The following is a 13552-nucleotide window of genomic DNA, read 5'->3' as shown; positions in this document are numbered from 1 at the left end:
TTGTTAAATATATTCCCTGCCATATACTCACACATTGTTTAGAGAATACTGCTAAGATTTTCACAAATATACTGACAACTTGAAATCTATATCTATCCATAATTGGAAATGAATCCCATTATATTGTCTAATCAATAGTTGAATTACACATTAGCATTTAAAATTAGACAAAATAATGCATATCAAATTTTGAAAATATTTTTAAATTTGATTGTATGAGGAACATAATTGAATGTAATATTTCATGTCTCTTCAAATAATATACCTACATATCAACTATAAAATGTATCCCTTTGTCTGATTGGTCAGAATCTGAGTCCTCTCTAGCACAAAGTAGGGGTAATGTATCTAAAATAAAGATATTCTAATATAGGACATGTATATATTCCTAATTCTTTGAACATTCTTCCTCCTATGATTCTTAAATAGCATGCATTGTGTAAACTAACCTGAATGTATGGTCTTTGAAAGGCAATTCTCTTCAAAATATCAGTTAATCTTCATTAGGTGTCCTATTCCTCATTTTCAAAATAGAGGATTGTGAAATACCATATAAAAAGTAAATATAAAATTAAACCTAAGTGTCTCCAATATGATGCATCCACAGTCTTGTTCCATAGAATTGTAGCCACTTACCATGTGAACGTGTCTTTGTATGGTTTTCAAGGTCAGCACAGTTGAAAGACAATGCCACAGACATGATCACATTGGTATTCTTCACTTTCAGTCTGGTATTTTTCACTTTTAGTCTGGGATTCTTCACTTTCAGTCTGGGATTCTTCACTTTCAGTCTTGAATTCTTCACTTTCAGTCTTTAGATGAAGTCATCTCCCTAATGGAAGAAAAAGTGTAAATCAAATAATTAATAAAAGTGTGTGACTTAGTTCTGCATCCCCCCCCACCATTTCTGAAACTATTTAGATCACTAGCTTACTAAGCGTGTGTAGCATCTTGTGTTATGTTCTATCAATCAATTGTGAAGCTGAGTCATACATTGTGCAGACCTAACCTCTGATGTATGACTTGGAATATGACTTGGAAGCATATAGTATTGCTAGAGGATCCCTTTCTGACTATCCAAAAATCTAGTAATGTGTAAACTAAATGCTACATTTTAAAATGTATGCCATATAATGGCTGATTGTGCAAAATTCCCCCCACCCACAGTCCATACATTGTTTATACTTACCATCTAATGTTGTCTTTGAAAACCAGGTGGCGAAGTCATTACAGGAGCCAATGCCAGAATCATCTGATGTATAAATTACCTATGATAATAATAATATTAAATTATATTTTTTGGTAATCATTTGTTGAACAATCCTAACATGTTTGCACAATTCTCTACTTCTCATTTCCCTAAAATTCACACATATTCGCAAAGCTCCTATACAACGTCTAGTATTTACCATCTGAAGTGGCGGTTGATGATGTTTGCTCTGACATTGAGCCCCTCATCCCGGAATGGCCCCTCTAGAACAGGGTATCCCTCCTCATCTTGGACGAGATCTTGGGGCGCCTGGACGGCCTGCAGCATCCCAGCCCGCTGAGCAATGTTATGCAGGACGCTGCAGGCTATAACAATCTTCACCACCTTACTAGGGCTGTATTCGAGGGCTCCTCCAGACCTGTCTAGGCATTGTAACCGCATTTTGAGGAGCCCAAACATCCTCTCCCCTACAGCCCTAGTCCGCTTGTGCGCCCGATTGTAGCGCTCCTGGGCCTCGTCCGTGGGGTTACGCAAAGGGGTAATGAGCCAAGGCCGGCTCATGTAACCTGAATCACCTATAAATAATGAACATAACAAAATGTCAAATATTAAAAATATAGTTAAAATTATTATATTAAAATACAATTCATTTGTGTACTGTCAGGGTTTTTTCCCTGTTTTGTTTACCATGTGCTGCTGGCTGCCATTATACTCACCACTCTTGCTGACTCTGGTGCATACTGTGTGATGCTACTCATTTCCTGCACTTCCTTTTATGGCCATACTGGTGTACATCATCCGTGTGAGACAGGATGCAGTCTCAGAATTGTGATGTCATCACTTATTATTTAAAGGGCCTCTGTTCAGTATGCTTTTCCCTTGCGTTTTCTCAGACCTGTTTGTGAGAGCTCCTGTGTATTACCTGGCTGTCTGACGTCTGTCCTGGTTCCTGATCCCTGGCTTGTTCCTGACTCTGCTGTTGTTCCTGATTCCGGCTTGTCTGACTACTCACTTTGGCTCCTGACTCGGCTCCTCTGACTACCAGCTCTGGTTTTGATTCCTGGCTTATTTTTATTATTTTTTGCTATTAATAAAGGTGTGATTATTTTTGCACTTCTCGTCTCAGTCTGATTCCTGACACCCTGACATGTATATGAAAATCCCCTAAAATAGACATTTGCTGAAAGACAATTAGATGGTTGAAGCGCATCCTAGAGCTGCCCATTTAAGCTAGGACATGCTACATATGCGTATTTCGCATAAACGAGACATTTGCTAAAAGAGAAAGAAATGGTTAAATTGCATCCTAGAGCTGCCCATTTAAGCTAGGACATGCTACATATCTGTTTGGAGCTAAAACTAGACATTTGCGGAAAGAAACAATTAAATGGTTAAAGCGCATCCTATATCTACACATTTAAGCTAGGACATGCTACATAAGGTATATAAAAATACAAAAGCGATTTGATACAATGTAGATCACAAGGGACACTTTGGCCATGTTGTTTGGGTGATTTATAGTGCAATATGTCCAATAGTAGCGAGTTCGTAATGATTGCTGATTGTATACACTTGTTTGTATGTGAGCAGCGCGAATGCTTTCTAAGTGGGCATTTTTTTTAGGTGTTTGCTGAAATTTTGTTTCCCCCCAATGAATCGTAATGTGAAAGTGTAAAATATAAAATATACAGTGCATCTTCGTAATGTTTGTTCTTAAATAAATACTTATTAAACGCGATCTTATAGTAAAAAGCACACGTCCACGCTAACATGAATAAAAGTGCATAGTTGTGTATAATGGCATAGAATCAGATCGATCAATGTTGCTGCAATATTGTTTGTAAACGATAAAGTAACAGCTGACATCTATAATATTGTATATATAAGTGATTGGCGAGATGTCATTATTGTACACGTCCCATTAAAATCGCAATAACAATGAAGATCTTCCAAACTCTCGTTTACGTATATTGTAGTATTGAGTGAGAAACTTCTGAAAGGGGCGGTACAGTCCTAATGCTGTAATCTGTATGGTTGAAGCTTATAATGACATCATCATATTAGCAACCTGCCTGTGTAGTTATGAAATCCTCATTATGTTGTTGTATTTTACAACATTGTTATTGTGTGCTGATTAAAAGATAAATGTGTGCTTTGTGGTTGCGTGATGCGTGTTATGTACATATACGTATATATTGTGATTCTCTCCCACATATGCTGACTTATATAAAGCAGTCTAGCATTGTTGTTCCTTCCAAAAAGGTGACAACTCTAATATATTCTAATGATCTGTTATTATTGTACGTCATTCCTAATGGTATATTATGAGTGAATCGTGATGTTAAAGGGACACTAAATCCATAATTGATGTTTCGTGATTCCAAGAGAGAATCCAATGTTAAGCAACCTTCCAATGTAGTTGTATGATGTAAATGTGTTCATTGTTTATATGTGTTTTTTGGCCAGAATATCAATGCACATGTATGAGTGAATGGCAAAAGTCATGTATGTGCATCCATCAATGATCATGTGTTGAGCCTATGTAGATATGCTGTTCATGCAAGCATATGAGTTGAATAAATGAAATGCTATAACAGAGGTAAATGAGAGGTGTTTACAATTGGCTACTGTTTGTGAATAATGAAATGTAAAAATTATTTTTCTGTCCGTTTAAATATAATGTAATTTTTCAAACCGATTTCGTATTGGTGATGGTGATTTAAAGTTGATGTAATGTAATTTCCTTTAAGAATTTGATGTTGTAGTGAATTTCACACAAGTAAAAGCCTTAACTCCATAAGGTAATTTCTTGATCTATTTGTCATAGCGGGACTAACGCAAGAAAGAATGAGTTATTATCACAATTGTAATGCTGGTATTATGAGTTTTCAAGTCTACGCATTTTGCGTGCGTTAGGTAAATCTGCCTGTCGCGTGCACGAGCACGTCTTCCCCATAGAAGTCAATGGAGGAGAAAAATTTGTTGAGAAATAAAATCCAACACTTGTTTTGAGCGTAAAGTGAGTGACGTCATGTTCTTGTGTGAAAAAGTAGCTAAATGGTGTTTATTTCATAATAAAAATCTTATTTGTGTATGTAATGTGGTGTATATTGTTTGTATGTATTGATTAGTGTATGTATGTGATAATATTTGTAGTTAGATGTAGCTATATGAGTGTCTGTTCCCGTCTGTCTATGTAAGTCAATAGAAAATGGATTTGTGTGGCTTTTTTTTTCAAACACCCGAGATCTCGTAACTTTGATCCGTTCTAGTTTGACATGAAAATGTAAAATCTAAAAAATAAATATTGTGTAGTGTTTGTATGAGTGTAAGTGAAGTGATTTGTGGATGTTTTTGTTAGCGGTATATGATTAACTACTGGGTCTGGGTTTACGTTATGGATTTGAGAGTAGATGGTTATTTTTGTTGTGCTACGTAAACTCGTAATACCAGCAGTAGGGAAAAAGCAGCGTTAGGAGGCTTTTTCACGCATAACGCACAACTCGTAATCTAGCCAATAGTTTTTTTCATTTAAAACAATGTTTCATATATGCACAGTATATATCAGTAATTAACTGCTGCATTACAAAAGGTCTGCACCCAAAAGAAATATTTATACAGTGGGGCAAAAAAGTATTTAGTCAGCCACCAATTGTGCAAGTTCTCCCACTTAAGAAGATGAGAGAGGCCTGTAATTTACACATAGGTATACCTCATTTATGAGAGACAAAATGTGCAAACAAATCCAGACAATCACATTGGCCTCTATTTATCAAGCCGTCAACCGCAAATATGCTGGAATTCTTCAGCGTATTTGTGGCGAGGTTGATTCGCCATATTTATCAAGCCCTACAGACAGGCAAAAGTAGACTCTAGTGACGTAACATACGATTAGGTGTAATTAGTTTAAACCTCTTGTAATTTTTTTTTATTTTCTGTAATTTAGAGGTTTTTTTTGTACTTTAGTTAATTTTAGTTATTTTAATTTAATTGTAGTTAATTTATTTAATTAATTTATTGATAGTATAGTGTTAGGTGTTAGGTGTAATTGTAACTTAGGTTAGGGTTTATTTTACAGGTAATTTTGTACTTATTTTAGCTAGGTAGTTATTAAATAGTTAATAACTATTTAATAGTTATTGTACCAAGTTAAAATAAATACAAACTTGCCTGTAAAATAAATATAAATCCTAAGATAGCTACAATGTAACTATTAGTTATATTGTAGCTAATTTAGAGTTTATTTTATAGGTAAGTATTTAGTTTTAAATAGGATTAATTTATTTAATTATAGGAATATTTAGTTAGATTAATTTAAATAATATTTAAGTTAGGGGGGTTAGGGTTAGAATTAGGTTTAGGGGTTAGATATAATTTAGGTGGCGGCGGTGTAGGGGGGGCAGATTAGGGGTTAATAAATGTAATGTAGGTGGCGGTGGGCTCCGGGAGCGACGGTTTAGGTGTTAAACATTTTATTTAGTTGCAGCGGGGTCCGGGATCGGCAGGATAGGGGTTAATAACTTTATGTAGGTGGCGGCGGTATAGGGGGCGGAAGATTAGGGGTTAATAGGTATAATGTAGGTGGTGGTGGGGTCCGGGAGCGGCGGTTTAGGGGTTCATATATTTATTATAGTGGCGGCGGGGTCCGGGAGCGGCGGTTTAGGGGTTAATATATTTATTATAGTTGCGGCGGGGTCCAGGAGCAGAGGTTTAGGGGTTAATAAGTTTATTTAGGTGCGGGGGGCTCCGGGATCGGCGGTTTAGGGGGTAAAACAGTATAGTATAGTGTGGGTGCTTATTGACAGGCTAGCAAGAAAGCTGCAAATAAGCCGATGAGCAGCGAGATCGATGAGTGTTAGTTAACAACAGTCCGCTGCTCATCACACCGTACTTGGCGCGCGGCTTTTTGACAGCTTTCTTGATAAATTTGGCGAATGTATTCAGGTCCGCGGCGGCGATGTTAAGCGAGCTTAGGCGAGCGCATTGGGGCCAGCGAATGCAGGTAAGTAGACAGGTTGATAACTAGAGGCCATTGTCTGATTTGGAAAGAATTTATTTGTATATTATGGTGGAAAATAAGTATTTGGTCACCTACAAACAAGCAAGATTTCTGGCTCTCACAGACCTGTATCTTCTTCTTTAAGAGGCTCCTCTGTCCTCCACTCATTACCTGTATTAATGGCACCTGTTTGAACTTGTTATCAGTATAAAAGACATCTGTCCACAACCTCAAACAGTCACACTCCAAACTCCACTATGGTGAAGACCAAAGAGCTGTCGAAGGACACCAGAAACAAAATTGTAGACCTGCACCAGGCTGGGAAGACGGAATCTGCAATAGGCAAGCAGCTTGGTGTGAACAAATCAACTGTGTGAGCAATAATTAGAAAATGGAAGACATACAAGACCACTGATAATCTCCCTTGATCTGGGGCTCCACGCAAGATCTCACCCCGTGGGGTCAAAATGATCACAAGAACGGTGAGCAAACATCCCAGAACCACACGGGGGGACCTAGTGAATGACCTGCAGAGAGCTGGGACCAACGTAGCAAAGGCTACCATCAGTAACACACTACACCGCCAGGCACTCAGATCCTGCAGTGCCAGACGTGTCCCCCTGCTTAAGCCAGTACATGTCCGGGCCTGTCTGAAGTATGCTAGAGAGCATTTGGATGATCCAGAAGCGGATTGGGAGAATGTCATATGGTCAGAGGAAACCAAAGTAGAACTGTTTGGTAGAAACACAACTCATCGTGTTTGGAGGAGAGAGAATGCTGAGTTGCAACCAAAGAACACCATACCTACTGTGAAGCATGGGGGTGGCAACATCATGCTTTGGGGCTGTTTCTCTGCAAAGGGAACAGGACGACTGATCCGTGTACATGAAAGAATGAATGGGGTCATGTATCGTGAGATTTTGAGTGCAAACCTCCTTCCATCAGCAAGGGCATTGAAGATGAAACGTGGCTGGGTCTTTCAGCATGACAATGATCCCAAACACACCGCCCGGGCAATGAAGGAGTGGCTTCGTAAGAAGCATTTCAAGGTCCTGGAGTGGCCTAGCCAGTCTCCAGATCTCAACCCCATAGAAAACCTTTGGAGGGAGTTGAAAGTCCGTGTTGCCCAGCGACAGCCCCAAAACATCACTGCTCTAGAGGAGATCTGCATGCAGGAATGGGCCAACATACCAGCAACAGTGTGTGACAACCTTGTGAAGACTTACAGAAAACGTTTGACCTCTGTCATTGCCAACAAAGGATATATAACAAAGTATTGAGATGAACTTTTGATATTGACCAAATACTTATTTTCCACCATAATTTGCAAATAAATTATTTCCAAATCAGACAATGTGATTGTCTGGATTTGTTTCCACATTTTGTCTCTCATAGTTGAGGTATACCTATGATGAAAATTACAGGCCTCTCTCATCTTCTTAAGTGGGAGAACTTGCACAATTGGTGGCTGACTAAATACTTTTTTGCCCCACTGTATATGCACAGTATGTATCAGTAATTAAATGCTGCATTACATAAGTTCTGCACACACAATACATGTTTATATATGCACAGTATATATCAGTAATCAAGTGCTGCATTACAAAAGGTCTGCACACAAAATAAATATTTATATATGCACAATATATATCAGTAATTAAGTGCTGCTTTACAAAACGTCTGTGCACATAATAAATGTTTATATATGCACATTATAAATCAGTAATTAAGTGCCACATTACAGAAGGTCTGCCCACACAATACATGTTTATATATGCACATTATATATCAGTAATTAAGTGCCGCATTACATAAGGTCTGCACACACAATACATGTTTATATATGCACAGTATATATCAATAATTAAGTGCCGTATTACATAAGGTCTGCACACACAAATGTTTATATATGCACAGTATAGATCAGTAATTAAGTGCCACATTACATAAGGTCTGCACACACAATAAATGTTTATATATGCACAGTATATATCAGTAATTAATGCTACATTACATAAGGTCTGCACACACAATAAATGTTTATATAGGCACAGTATATATCAGTAATTATATGTCACATTACATAAGGTCTGCACACACAATAAATATTTATATATGCACAGTATATATCAGTAAGTATATGTCACATTACATAAGGTCTGCAAACACAATAAATGTTTATATATGCACAGTATATATCAGTAATTAAGTGCTGCATTACATAAGGTCTGCGCACACAATAAATGTTTATATATGCACAGTATATATCAGTAATTAAGTGCAGCATTACATAAGGTCTGCACACACAATAAGTGTTTATATAAGCACAGTATATATCAGTAATTAAGTGTCACATTACATAAGGTCTGCACACACAATAAATGTTTATATATGCACAGTATATATCAGTAATTAAGTGCTGCATTACATAAGGTCTGTGCACACAATAAATGTTTATATATGCACAGTATATATCAGTAATTAAGTAACAGACATATATATAGTAAGACTGGACCCTCATGTCTCTCCCAGCAGACATATATATAGTAACACTGGACTCTCATGCCTCTCCCAGCAGACATATATATATAATAAGACTGGACCCTCATGTCTCTCCCAGCAGACATATATATAGTAAGACTGGACCCTCATGTCTCTCCCAGCAGACATATATATAGTAACACTGGACCCTCATGTCTTTCCCAGCAGACATATATAGTAACACTGGACCCTCATGTCTCTCCCAGCAGACATATATATAGTAACACTGGACCCTCATGTCTCTCCCAGCAGACATATATAGTAACACTGGACCCTCATGTCTCTCCCAGCAGACATATATAGTAACACTGGACCCTCATGTCTCTCCCAGCAGACATAAATATAGTAAGACTGGACCCTTGTGTCTCTCCCAGCAGACATATATATAGTAAGACTGGACCCTCATGTCTCTCCCAACAGACATATATAGTAACACTGGACCCTCATGTCTCTCCCAGCAGACATACATATAGTAAGACTGGACCCTCATGTTTATCTCCCAGCAGACATATATATATAGTAAGACTGGACCCTCATGTCTCTCCCAGCAGACATATATAGTAACACTGGACCCTCATGTCTCTCCCAGCAGACATATATAGTAACATTGGACCCTCATGTCTCTCCCAGCAGACATATATATAGTAACACTGGACCCTCATGTCTCTCCCAGCAGACATATATAGTAACACTGGACCCTCATGTCTCTCCCAGCAGACATATATAGTAACACTGGACCCTCATGTCTCTCCCAGCAGACATAAATATAGTAAGACTGGACCCTTGTGTCTCTCCCAGCAGACATATATATAGTAAGACTGGACCCTCATGTCTCTCCCAACAGACATATATAGTAACACTGGACCCTCATGTCTCTCCCAGCAGACATACATATAGTAAGACTGGACCCTCATGTTTATCTCCCAGCAGACATATATATATAGTAAGACTGGACCCTCATGTCTCTCCCAGCAGACATATATAGTAACACTGGACCCCCATGTCTCTCCCAGCAGACATATATAGTAACACTGGACCCTAACACTGGACCCTCATGTCTCTCCTAGCACACATATATTAAGTAAGACTGGACCCCCATGTCTCTCTCAGCAGACATATATAGTAACACTGGACCCTAACACTGGACCCCCATGTCTCTCCCAGCAGACATATATATAGTAAGACTGGACCATCATGTCTCTCCCAGCAGACATATATATAGTAACACTGGACCTTAATGTCTTTCCCAGCAGACATATATATAGTAAGACTGGACCCTCATGTCTCTCCCAGCAGACATATATATAGTAAGACTGGACCCTCATGTCTCTCCCAGCAGACATATATATAGTAAGACTGGACCCTCATGTCTCTCCCAGCAGACATATATATAGTAAGACTGGACCCTCATGTCTCTCCCAGCAGACATATATATAGTAAGACTGGACCCTCATGTCTCTCCCAGCAGACATATATATATAGTAACACTGGACTCTCATGCCTCTCCCAGCAGACATATATATATAATAAGACTGGACCCTCATGTCTCTCCCGGCAGACATATATATAGTAATACTAGACCCTCATGTCTCTCCCAGCAGACATATATAGTAACACTGGACCCTCATGCCTCTCCCAGCAGACATATACTGTATATATAGTAAGACTGGACCATCATGTCTCTCCCAGCAGACATATATATATGGACCCTCATGTCTCTCCCAGCAGACATATATATAGTAACACTGGACCATCATGTCTCTCCCAGCAGACATATATATATAGTAAGACTAGACCTTCATGTCTCTCCCAGCAGACATATATATAGTAAGACTGGACCCTTATATCTCTCCCAGCAGACATATATATAAGGACCCTCATGTCTCTCCCAGCAGACATATATATAGTAACACTGGACCATCATGTCTCTCTCAGCAGACATATATATAGTAAGACTGGACCCTCATGTCTCTCCCAGCAGACATATATATAGTAAGACTGGACCCTCATGTCTCTCCCAGCAGACATATATATAGTAACACTGGTCTCTCATGCCTCTCCCAGCAGACATATATATATAATAAGACTGGACCCTGATGTCTCTCCCGGCAGACATATATATAGTAATACTAGACCCTCATGTCTCTCCCAGCAGACATATATAGTAACACTGGACCCTAATGCCTCTCCCAGCAGACATATATAGTATTGCTTCAGACTTGATAAAGGAAGGAACTCTTCCGAAAGCTTGTCAACTTATAAATGTATAGTTAGCCCAAAAAAAAAGTATCATTGCTCAATGCAATACTCTTGTTATTTTGATATATATATATATATATATAGTTAGATTGGACCCTCATGTCTCTCCCAGCAGACATATATATAATAAGACTGGACCATCATGTCTTTCCCAACAGACATATATATAGTAAGAATGGACCCTCATGTCTCTCCCAGCAGACATATATATAGTAAGACTGGACCCTCATGTCTCTCCCAGCAGACATATATATAGTAAGACTGGACCCTCATGTGTCTCCCAGCAGACATATATATAGTAACACTGGGCTCTCATGCCTCTCCCAGCAGACATATATATATAATAAGACTGGACCCTCATGTCTCTCCCGGCAGACATATATATAGTAATACTAGACCCTCATGTTTCTCCCAGCAGACATATACTGTATATATAGTAAGACTGGACCATCATGTCTCTCCCAGCAGACATATATATATGGACCCTCATGTCTCTCCCAGCAGACATATATATAGTAACACTGGACCATCATGTCTCTCCCAGCAGACATATATATATATAGTAAGACTAGACCTTCATGTCTCTCCCAGCAGACATATATATAGTAAGACTGGACCCTTATGTCTCTCCCAGCAGACATATATATAAGGACCCTCATGTCTCTCCCAGCAGACATATATATAGTAACACTGGACCATCATGTCTCTCTCAGCAGACATATATATAGTAAGACTGGACCCTCATGTCTCTCCCAGCAGACATATATATAGTAAGACTGGACCCTCATGTCTCTCCCAGCAGACATATATATAGTAACACTGGACCCTCATGTCTCTCCCAGCAGACATATATATAGTAACACTGGACCTTCATGTCTTTCCCAGCAGACATATATATAATAAGACTGGACCATCATGTCTCTCCCAGCAGACATATATAGTAACACTGGACCCTCATGTCTCTCCCAGCAGACATATTTTCTCCCAGAAAACACACAATCAGACTGGACCCTCATGTCTTTCCCAGCAGACATTTATTTAATTCTCTAATGACTCTTACACAACACATACACACAGACAGCTAAAGCAATGGAAATACTTAGGACAAAAGAAGGAATATGACATTTTTTTTTATAAATAACCTGGTTTTATTGAAACTTTTTTTCCCCAGCAATGAAGCGATCATTTTTTTCTTCTTGCTGCAGTCTGTCATATATCTTCTTGTAATGGCAAATAAATAAAAAGAGAAAAAAAAGTGCATTTGCAAAGGCAGTCATATTAACAGAGAGATCTCATAATAACATTAAGAGCAAAGGTTTAAGTTCCTTTTGTTGCACTATTGAAAATAAAAATTAACGCAGGAATCCCCAAACAGTGTAATTTTGTGATCTTCTAAACATCCAACAAAAATGTTATTAAAATATTCAGATTCTCCTGGGAAAAGTTTAGATGGCTAAGTCTGCTTAATGTTGAGGAGCTTCATATGAACAAGAGGTGTTAGATCATTTCATTCTGTCTCTCCATCTTATTGCTTGTATTTCCCTCCGGCGGAATTGCGTCCACACTTTCTGTAAATGAAGTGCTTCTCCTGGTTCAGAGGGCAGTATTTCAGCGTGTGAGCAGAATCACCGGTAATAACACACAGTGGGCAAACATAATTGCGCAGGACTGGGTACTCAACGATACCCTCATGGTTCTTCAGGGAGTGAGATATGTAGATTGTGCTAGATTCTCCATTATGCTTGCAAAAGTTGCACCACTCCTCTGGCAAAATAGCTTCACAACAGGAGCTTGTTATGTGGGGTAGGTTGGTTTTGAGAACTTCAGTGTAACTGAGATTCTTGTTGCTGCTCTTTGATGGTCCATCTGGTAAAAAGAACATGCTTTTTCCATGGCAAGATTGCTTTGCATGCTTCTTCCTTTGCTCAGTAGCCATTTCCTGGACCAATGTGGCTAGCTGAAAATAGTCTTTCCATACCTGGAAGTCCATGATTTAGGTGCAGTGTCTCTAATAAGAGCTGTTGTCTTCTTTATCACACTAGGGAAGGGTGGGGTTTTATTCACTAACACCAACCCACCAGGAATACATCCCCTCCCCTCTTGCCTGTAGTAAGGAAGAAACCATAGTATACTATATATACTAACACTGGACCCTCATGTCTCTCCCAGCAGACATATATATATATATAGTAAGACTGGACCCTCATGTCTCTCCCAGCAGATATATATATATACTAACACTGGACCCTCATGTCTCTCCCAGCAGACATATATATAGTAACACTGGACCCTCATGTCTTTCCCAGCAGATATATATATAGTAACACTGGACCCTCATGTCTCTCCCAGCAGACATATATATAGTAACACTGGACCCTTATGTCTCTCCCAGCAGACATATATATAGTAAGACTGGACCCTCATGTCTCTCCCAGCAGACATATATATAGTAACACTGGACCCTCATGTCTCTCCCAGCAGACATATATATATATAGTAACACTGGACCCTTATGTCTCTCCATGCAGACATATATATAGTAA

General features: G+C 38.8%; 1 protein-coding gene across 1 annotated transcript; it reads right to left on the bottom strand.

The window, feature by feature from the left end:
- Nucleotides 1-12534: 12534 nt before the first annotated feature.
- LOC128643588 (nanos homolog 2-like) lies at nt 12535-12999 on the bottom strand. The gene has a single exon (XM_053696431.1). It carries the CDS (start codon nt 12997-12999, stop codon nt 12535-12537), a length of 465 nt encoding a protein of 154 aa, XP_053552406.1.
- Between the last annotated feature and the right edge of the window lie 553 nt (nt 13000-13552).

This window comes from Bombina bombina, unplaced genomic scaffold, assembly GCF_027579735.1.
Source record: "Bombina bombina isolate aBomBom1 unplaced genomic scaffold, aBomBom1.pri scaffold_545, whole genome shotgun sequence".
NCBI lineage: Eukaryota > Metazoa > Chordata > Amphibia > Anura > Bombinatoridae > Bombina > Bombina bombina.
This window is presented reverse-complemented; position numbering and strand designations above follow the sequence as displayed.

Coding starts and splice junctions, on each gene's coding strand:
- LOC128643588 (XM_053696431.1), bottom strand. CDS start 12,999: ATGGACTTCCAGGTATGGAAAGACTATTTTCAGCTAGCCACATTGGTC.